General features: G+C 37.9%; 1 protein-coding gene across 1 annotated transcript in view; it reads left to right on the forward strand.

The window, feature by feature from the left end:
* LOC101855719 (ammonium transporter Rh type A) overlaps positions 1-803 on the forward strand; it is a gene marked incomplete in the record, with an annotated part of 29,765 nt that extends 28,962 nt beyond the window's left edge. The window contains 1 exon segment of the mRNA XM_013081539.2: positions 407-803. Within this exon segment, the coding sequence (XP_012936993.1) occupies positions 407-464 (58 nt within the window).
* Positions 804-10,267: the final 9,464 nt, after the last annotated feature.

Raw genomic sequence — 10,267 nt, forward strand, 5'->3', positions numbered from 1 at the left:
TCACACACACACACACACACACACACACACACTACCGGCGTCTGTGGTGTAGCGGGTAGGCACTTCGCCGTTGCCCACAGAAAACCTGAATACGAAAACCGTGAGGGGAGAATTTTTAATACAAAACAATAATTGTGTAGGTGTATCTCGATCTTTTTGCTGGGACGTGGAATTCTTCTCAGTCTGGGTTGGCGCCGATCGGCAATATAATCTAACAATGTAGATTGTAAACGCATAGAGCTTGCTGTTGAGCTGGATTGTATGTACGTCATTCCAAAGCTACCTTTCCTATATATCTATCTATTTAATTCCCTCCTCTTCTATTTAATTCCGTCCTCTGAATGATCTAAATTGTGTCGGAGAGGCGTAAAACACCTACGTTAAAAAATTAAAACTCTCTCCACAGCCGGGAAAAACTACTATCTACCACTACCACACCAGGGGCGACAACTCTCACACAGTAACACCCACGTCTACAGAAAAAAAGGAGACCGTCAGAGATGATGTCACTGTCACTGTCAGCACTCGCCTACCTACTAATAAATAACGTCACTGCACCTCTTATTTCTAAACGTAAATTGTATACAGCGTGGAGATGTCTAAGACAGCCACCCATTCTCCGGCAGAATAGTGGTTGTCTTTGTCTTAGACAGGTGGGCGTCTTGCACAGCGACATTATAAAAATGTAACAGGCTACGTAATGTAAAAAGAATCGCAAAGTGGGAAATGGGATGGTCGTTTGTGCAGGTGTAACTGTACTTTAAAAAAAATTACTTTCGAGACCCATTAGCTCTTGAATGAAAGAGAAAATAGAGAGAAAGCTGAGATTGTTTCAGAGTGTTCTATGGTCTGCATAGAGCTTGCTGTCGAGCGGGGATATGCGCTACACAGAAGCTATTTATAATATTGATATTGCGGCGTCGGTGACCTAGTGGTTAGGCTCTCGGACTCGCAACTGTAAGGTCGTGGGTTCGAATCCCGTCAAGGGCCCGACGTTGTGTCCTTGGGAAAGGCACTGTGCACACATTCTCCTCTCTTCACCCAGGTGGGAATGGGTACCCGGCTATAGACAGTGAACGATCTTGTCAGTTTGATAGCGTTTGAGCGCGTGAAATCCGCTGCTTGCACTGTATGCTTCCGCGGAAGCCAAGAATGTTTCTGAGTGTTCTCAGCGAGGGTCTGCTGGGGTAATAATAAGAATAGTTGTACAGCGCATAGAGCATTCTCTTGAGCATTGATATGCGCTATATAAATGCAATTATTATTATTATTATTATTATTATTACAGGTATTATTATTGTTTTTATTATTATTAAGAGCAGGGGGGCTGAACAAGTGCTGAAGATTAGAGGTGTTGCTACAGAGTAACATACAAAGAAAAGAAGGAGGAGTGATAAGGACGACATATTACGATGTTTGATAAAAAAAAAGAAGGAGCAAACCACACCAGAGGCACCCGCCAACCATAAACAGAAAGATTAAACAATAGTTAGCTAAAGAAAAAAAAGAAAAATACAGAGTAGAAGTAGAAGAAATGGTAGACGATACTGTGAAGAACACAAAGGTCTACCGCATAGGCCTATACTTATGATCATCTTCACCAAGATCATTATCATCGTCATCACGATTATCATCATCACCATCATCATCACCATCGGTCATCATCATCACCACTGTTCATTGCACGGCAGCATTTCAGTCGAGGTGGCCCTGTATTATAACAAGAAATACATACTTTAAAAATCTAGTTGTAAAATTCGGCTGTTATTTTTGTTATCCACATCATAAATGTTATCATCATCAATAATACTATTATTATCATCTTCATCATCAATATCAGCATCCACACCATCTTTATTATCCTCATTGTCACATTGTCTACACAAAGAATTTTGTTAAAAATTTAGTAGAGGCTTTACAGCGCTCACAACTGCATAAGGTCATATGCAAGGGGTGGATGTCAATAAAGTCTTTACAGGGAATCAGGCTTACTCTGCTCACCTCTCTTGCTTCAACAGCCCTAAGTCTGTTTCGACTTTCAAGGCACGTTGGAAATAGCGGGTCACATGAGTGTGACAAACATACAAAAGAAGTAGAGGAAAATGACAATAACAAGGACTGAGAAAGAAAAAGCAGCAGTTCCCTGCTGTAGTTCAGGCACAGTTATGAGCATGACATTGTTGAATCAGCCCATTTACAATTCTACTGTGCATAAGAACGAGAAATGTCCCCCCTTTGGGAATGGCCTAAAGACACTTTAGTCAGTGGCAATGCCCGGGGAGGGGGGGGGGTATACGAAGTAACATTTCTGATTGGAAATTCATTCAGCTTCTTTCATGTAGGCCTACACCGTCAGCGAGCTATTGGAATGTGCAAAACCGAGTAGGCACAATTTTCCAGTTTCATTCTTCTAGAAATTGTACCTACAGTAATCTTTTTTGGGGAGGAGGGGGGGGGGGATGCCTTTTTTGTTTACATATTTAGATTTTGAATGTAGACAATATATTTCTTCAGCACATGCAACCGAAACCACAGATAAAGAAACTGTAATTTTAATACAGAAAAAAATACAATTTTGGGTTTAGAACATTTCAAAGGCTGGCTGATGATAATATGATATAATGTATTATGTACATGATGTATGTCATACCTGCAATGTTAAACAATAGAGCAATGTTAATTATTACTGATCAATTCATAGAAATTATTAGTACACTACCTGTAAGTAAAAACTTTAAGTATATATATATTATTTTAATGTTGTTTCTATGTCCTACTACTACTAAGAAAATGACTGGGTTTTTTGTTGTTTGTCTTTGAGGGGGAAAGCAGGTTGGGTTGCTTTTTTTTCTTCAGGGGGGGGGGGTGGTCAATTAAGTAACAAAAAGCTAAAGTTAAAGCTATTCTTTTCTTGCTTGTGTTTCTAAACATACAGTTCAAAATGAGTTCGTCCCCTTTGTCAAACCAGTGATGTGAATAAGTCTCATACCAGTACTATTAAACAAATATGAATTTTTAAAATAACATAGACTACTTGTACTCTAAACTGTAAAATAGTAGGGCATACTCCTCCAGCCTTTTTGCTTCCAAACATATCGACATTGTCTCTCTTTCGGAGCATCGGTCTACTGTTAATAATAACGAGGAAGTTAAAACCTGAAGTGAGTGAAGTACATGTATAGTACTTGGGCAATCTACTTCCTCTATGTCTACCGAACAGGCAAAACTGTATCATGCAAACTGCTTTAGTCATCATTGAGATCAGATACATATATATGGGCGGCGGAAACTAAATTGACCCTAATGTGTACCTTTGAAGTGCTTGCCTTAGCTTTAGGCTGGTAAGCCTACTGGTAACTACAATAGTCAAGAATGCTGATCAAAATGTCATTGTATTGCTGTTCTAGCTCTATGTGGCAGACATCAATCTTGAGAAAGATATCGCAGTAAAAAAAAAATATTTAGAAAACTGTATAATTTTCAAAATTATTTTCATGTATAATCATGTATTAATCTTTGTTCTGATACATAATAAAAATATAAAACAATTTACCTATTTTGAAGTTACTGTTGTCTATTTTTATCTTATTACTTGTGGTGGACTACTTACCTACCAATCTATATGCCAACTTACACACGTATATGAACATACATCTGTGCACACTTAGCCATACACACCCACACAAGCACATACACACGCATACACTCACAGGGCTCATGAATACATCTATGCATCCAAGAATCAATGCAAACAATACATTTATATTAAGTTATAATTATTTATACACATGTGAAGACAAAATATAATGTATATTACAACTTCATTATTTCCAACTTTAAAAAAAAAAGAAGAAAGAAAGCACACTTTGCATTAAAGTGACATGATTTTGAAACAGTCTTTTTACTCTTTTGCGTTCAGGGTATCAAAAAACTGGAATGCATTTTAAAAAAGACAATCCAGTTGCTTTCATAGTGTAGAAATACTTGGTTCAAAGCACTCAAACAAATACACATATATATAAAAGAATATAATATATATATATAAATATATATATATACATTCCAACACCCAACCAGTGGTAAAGTGGTTATGTGTCTTGTTGCAGCACACAAATCACCTGAGTTCGATTCCCTTGAGGGGAAAACTTTTATCGAGTTGTCTCCATCTTTCTGCTGCAATGTTGCAACCCTCTCAATCCAGGTTGGCCCTGATTGGCAGAGTCAAAGCCTGCTTCCTAAAGTATCTAAACTGTGTTGACGGGGGCATACAAACACTTGTTTTAAGGTGCACACATACATATATAGAACCATACATGCATGAAGGTAGGCTTTCAGACATATAAACAGACGTAGAGGCACAAGGATAAAAGTGGCTGCTGACAAAAAATCCTGAAACTTTTTAAGGGCATAGGCCCAGAAGGAGAAGAAAACCCTCAAAATAATACTGTATAATTCTACCTTACACAATATTTAAATGTAAGAATTACCATTGAACAGGCAAACATGGCACAGGTTTAGGACATTTGAAGTATTACAATTTTGCCTGTTTACATTAAACAGAAGAATGAACAGTGAACAAACACACATGCAAGATGTTTGGTCTTACTTTATTTGCACACTTGAGAGTGTGTGTGTGTAGAGGGCAGTTGCTGAATTCAGCTGAACAAGAAAGCAGCTGAAACCTACCTGAGTCTGAGAAACTAAAAGACTATCTTGAAAAAAGGTATAGGTTTAATGTTCCTATTAACACTATTAGGCTATTTAAGTAGATGCGGAACCTCCGAGTTTAACATCCATCTCCAAAAAGTATGGGAAATTCGTGTAGTAAAGTGCCTTTCCTAAGGACACAACGTCGGCCGAACTGAGGCTCAAACTCCAAACCAGCAATTTCATGATTACGAGTCTGGTAGCCTAACCACTAGGCTACCAACGCCACTAGACTCTCTTGGTGGTGGTGAAGTTTACATATATCAAATCAGAATTCTGTACTAAACTTAATTATAAATCATATTTTGCCAATACCATTGTGCAACTGCTGTAAATTTTTACAAAGCTGTACATCACCCTTGACGTAATAAAGATCATATAAGCTCTTTGATTCTGACTGTCAAGGCCAACCCCATCAGCAAAGCACATAACACCCCATCGGAGAAACGAAGGTATTCAAAGGAAAAAAAGGTGTCTAACCCACTTGGGAATCAAACCTCCATCTTTTTACCCACAGAGCAGGGAATCTAACAGTTAATATTGTCTTTTCAAATGAGCACGTTCAAAGTTGGACTGATTAAGATCATTGTCACCTATAAATTTGCAAACTGAACAGCGAGTCAATGTCTTAGTGTGTCATAGCTTGCCATCAAATATACTGTACTGTATATCTGTCCATAAACATTTATCAAATTAAATCATTGCTATTGTTTATTTGGTTAGTAATTGACCGATCCAGGGTAATCTTAAAAGCTCAGAGAGGAATATTATTTAAAGAAGTTGTTTTGGAAGTATCGCAAAAGTTTTTTAAAACATTTTTATAGTAGAGGGTTTTACGGCGCTCGCAACTGCATAAGGTCATATGAGCGCCAAGGGATGGGTGTCAACAGAGAAGTCTTTACAGGGAATCAGACTTACTCTGTTCACCTCTCTAGCTTCAACAGCACAAGGTCTGCTTCGACTATCAAGGCACGCCGGAAATAGCGGGTGACAAGAGAGTGACAAACATACAAAAAAAGTAGAGGAAAATGACAATAGTGAGGATTAGGAAGGAAAAAGCAGCAGTTCCCTGTTGTAGATCAGGCACAGTTATGAGCGTGACATGAATCAGCCCATTTACAATTCCACTGCGCTTGAACGAGAAATGTCCCCCCTTTGGGAATGGCCTAAAGACACTACAGTCAGTGGCCCCGGGGGGTGCAAAAATCAAAAATAAAGAACGAAGAAAAAACGCAAATCCCAACAAACATCTGTGGTAATGTACAGTGTAAACAATTATAACAAGCCACACTCCACACTAGAACATAGTTTTGAAAGAATGCCATGATATTATATTATTAGGTAAAAACGAACAACAAAATCGGATTTGAACCCAAAAAACTCAGTATATCAACAACTATAAGATCATACCTTAACACCCCAAACGCACGTTTTGAAAAGCACTGAAACACATTTTCCCTTGTTGCAATAATAATCTTAAACATACAGAAGACAGAAATGAGTCAAGTTTTAGTGCCTTTCATATCGTTATTGTCATTGATGATATTACAATGCTGGAAACCATTAGTCTCAGCAGTAAACAATCAGTACTTCAAAAGAAAGCAGAAATCATGATAATATGTGTGCTTGCATATATATGTGTTAGTGTGTGTGTTTACAGGGGTGAAGGCTGACTTTTTTGACAGGATAATCAAAGTGAGACAAGGAGTCAGATAGAGATATCACACAAGAATCTTACTCGAGGCAGCAACACTTGAGTTGTGCGCGTGAATGAAAACAAATTCTGAATTCATATTGTATGTTCAACCGCTAAAATAATCAGGAAAGTATCTCATTAAACATTCATAGCAACTAACACTAAATTTAACTTTAGACATAAATACACAAACAAAAGAACAAGGAAGCAGAGAAGTTTATTTCAAATTTGGCTGTTTTTGTCTAGCTTTCTGTGGCCATGAGCCGGTGTCATAATTGAGGTCACGATCTGATTATACGACGGTAAAAAGTCGAAGAAGAAAAACAAGCACTCATAGCAGTCATGGGATTATTAGGAGTTAGTTCCCCTCACATTTGTGAGGTAGACTCGACCAGTGTTATAGTTAGCGGTGCTTGTGACTGTTTATGACTGTGGCCCGAAAAGGGTGAACAGGGTATATGTGGCAATGAAACAGTTTTGAGTGTTGTGCACATGTTCCCTTCAATTCTTTTGGTAGGCTTTTCCAGCCTCACTTTAAGCTTACATAATCAAAGCTTGTGACTGCTTATGGAGTGGCCCGAAAGGGGTGAACAAGCTATTTACGTGGCAATGAAATAGTTTTGAATGTTAGGCATACTGTTCATTGATGATTATGAATGTCTTTTTACTTTTAATTTAAGAGGTTTACGTGTATAGGTGAATTTGGCTGTGACGATGTTTCAAAATTAGGAAGGAAAGCAGTGACTATTTGATTATATAGACGCTTCGCCCCTGTGTGTTTATAAACGCGGATAGCCAAAAGATTTTCAGGAACATAAATTTTCTTATGCATGCATATATATTCTTTGTGTATAAAACGTACATTACGAAATTTGTACAAAACAAAAACATTTAGACGTCCAACCAATTTCAAATCTGAAAAAAAAATCAGGGCTGAACTTGGAATCAAATCCAGGACACCTGTCAGCTATGGAGAGTAACTTGACACTCAACCACCAAGCTGTAGGTCCACCATCTCCCGAAATAGAAAGTTATCGCCAGCACTGTGAACATTAACTGAGATTTAATTGATTTTAATAAGCACTACTTGTGTAACGGTGTCAATTTTAAACAAGTGAATGACCTGGTGAAACAATGAAACCCTAAACTGCATAAGTGACTGTAAATTCAGACCGCAAAACATGTCAGTCTGACTTTATGGAACCTGCAAAATATTGGCATGAAAAATTACATAATTATTCAAAGCAAAAGGTAACATCATATTATTGTCTGAATTAAAAATAAAGCAATATGTCGGTAAAAATAATATAAAATATATATATATTCATAAACACTCAAACACACATATCTAACAAAGATATACAAAGATCAACATTTCAAGCATAACAACATAATTGAAAGCAGATAAAAATACAATTTTAAGAACGGCAATGAAATCATGGTATTTAAATCTCATTGTTTTTAAGCATAACAATAACATCAATGAAAGCAGGTAAATATATGACTTTAACTTATTTTAAAAACAGCAACTTAACACACCAGTGCCAAACATGGTCCCTACACAAAGCACAAGAAAGAAAAATCAATGTATGCGAAATGAGGCGTCTCTGCAAAACCATCAATGTCACCAGAAGAGACAGCATATGGAGCGAGACCAGACGCCTACAAACAGGAAAACTATCAGTATAAATTTCATTGAGTGTTAAAGAAATGGTTCGGACATCTAACCAGAATGCCCCAGAAACAACTGGCAGCAGCAAGAGCTTACCACACCCGTGAATTTGGCTTCAAATCAAGAGGAAGACAAAGAAGGACTTGGCTGTCTGGGGTTAAAAAGGTCCAGGAATAACATATATATCACATACGCCATACACTTAGCACAGGACTGAAACCTACACCTCCCCTCGACATTCTTAGGATACCAGAGGAATGAAAAAGTAAAGTAACAAAATCATGGTACATCATTTTACAGACCTGCCACTCTATGAAATCCAGAAATCAGGATCTCAGGGAGGGGGGAATCTGGATTCGGTGAAAAAAATCAGGATCAACGACAAATCACTAAGGTGACTGTCAAGCTTACTTTAAAAATTTCCAGGGCTGTCTATTAGTATTATCCAAGCATATGCCCTCAGTGTGCGTGCGTGCGTGTGTGTCAGTGTGCGTGATCATTTTTTTTTAAATCCTGAAGTATCACATCAAGGATTCCTAGTCCAAGTCTACCCCCACCCTCCCCCACCCCACAGTAAATCTTGAAAGACGCTTAAACCAGCATGCATGACCTTTAGTTTACCCCGTCAACGGACGGTCCCCGACACACGTGCAACTCACACTCAGAAGTTACGCGATGTGGACACACAAGTGAAACAGTTTTACAGACGGGTCTTGACAACGGGCCCGACTAACCAGAACTTGGACAAAGCTTGTTTTGAAAGCAACAGCAGGACTATGAATAATAATGATCATTTGTATGTAGCAATTGAAACAGTTATCAAGCCATCATTGGAGAATTCTGAGTGGTAACAAAAACGAAAGTAGATCTTGAGAATGTCCCAAGTCGGAATCCCATATCAATACTACTCCCAGTTGAAACGACACGTATGCTCATAGATCCAACATAACTTGGGGCGAGTCAACTACTAAATTTGGCATCGAATAAAAAAAAAAAAACAGTGCTCCAAGTTCTTGCAGACAAAATGTTTAACGGGTGCTTCCCGCGACAGAGAAGAAGGCAGAGTAAATTTTTTTTTAATCCAGCACAACAGACCGCACAGAAAAATTGGGAGACATGCGATCGAAATCGGGAAAATCAGGATGCTTGAAATTTAAGGCAAATAATCGGGATATCCCAATTAAATCAGGATGAGTTGCAGGTCTGTATCAATTTTAAGCATAACAATAACATCAATCAAAACAGATAAAAAAAATCATGTGAAAAAATTGTTTTAGATCTAGTAGAGTTTTTCCGGGGCTCGCAAATGCATAAGGTCATATATGAGTGCCAAGGAGTGGGTGTCAACAGAGAAGTCTAAACGGGAATCAGGCTTACTCTGCTCACCTCTCTAGTTTCAACAGCACAAAGTCTGCTTCAACTATTAAGGCACCCTGAAAATAGCGTTTCACAAGAGAGTGACAAACATACAAAAGTAGAGGAAAATGACAATAGTAAGGAAGAGGAAAGAAAAAGCAGCAGTTCCTCGTATGCAGTTCAGTCACAGTTATGAGCATGACATTGATAAATCAGCCCATTTACAATTCTACTGTGCATAAGAACATGTCAATGTCTCCCCTTTGGGAATGGCCTAAAGACACTTCAGTCAGTAGCACTGCCCCGGGGGGTTAAAATTAAGGTAAGTGAGCAAATAACATCCTTGTAGTCAATCATTAATACTAAATAGAAATAACAAAACTAATGAAAACTTTGTAAGAAAACCAAAAACATCATTGTCTTAAAAAAATAAAATCATTTTTAGCACACAGAGGACACTATATTATATCAACACATTAGTATTTCAATAACATCACTCCAAGAATACCAGTAACATTCTTACAACCCTGGAGAATTTACCTGAAGGGTACATGCTCAAAGGCTACTGGATAAACAACAGCAACTACCTTAAACTTAAACTGTTGTTTTATACATTGATTTTAACACTGTCACATATTAAAGTATGATCAGTGCTGGACTCTACTTATCAGGCTGTTTTGTGAGAGTGGATGTTATGTTTGGGGGTACTACCCCTTATATAAGATGACAGGGTTAAAATCAGTTTATAAAAATATAATTTATGAGAAAGAGGGAGAGACAGAGAGAGAGAGAGACAGAGAGGGGGGGGAGAGGGAGAAAGAAAGGGAGAGAGAGAG

This window comes from Aplysia californica, unplaced genomic scaffold (assembly GCF_000002075.1).
Source record: "Aplysia californica isolate F4 #8 unplaced genomic scaffold, AplCal3.0 scaffold00135, whole genome shotgun sequence".
NCBI classification, from domain to species: Eukaryota; Metazoa; Mollusca; class Gastropoda; order Aplysiida; family Aplysiidae; genus Aplysia; species Aplysia californica.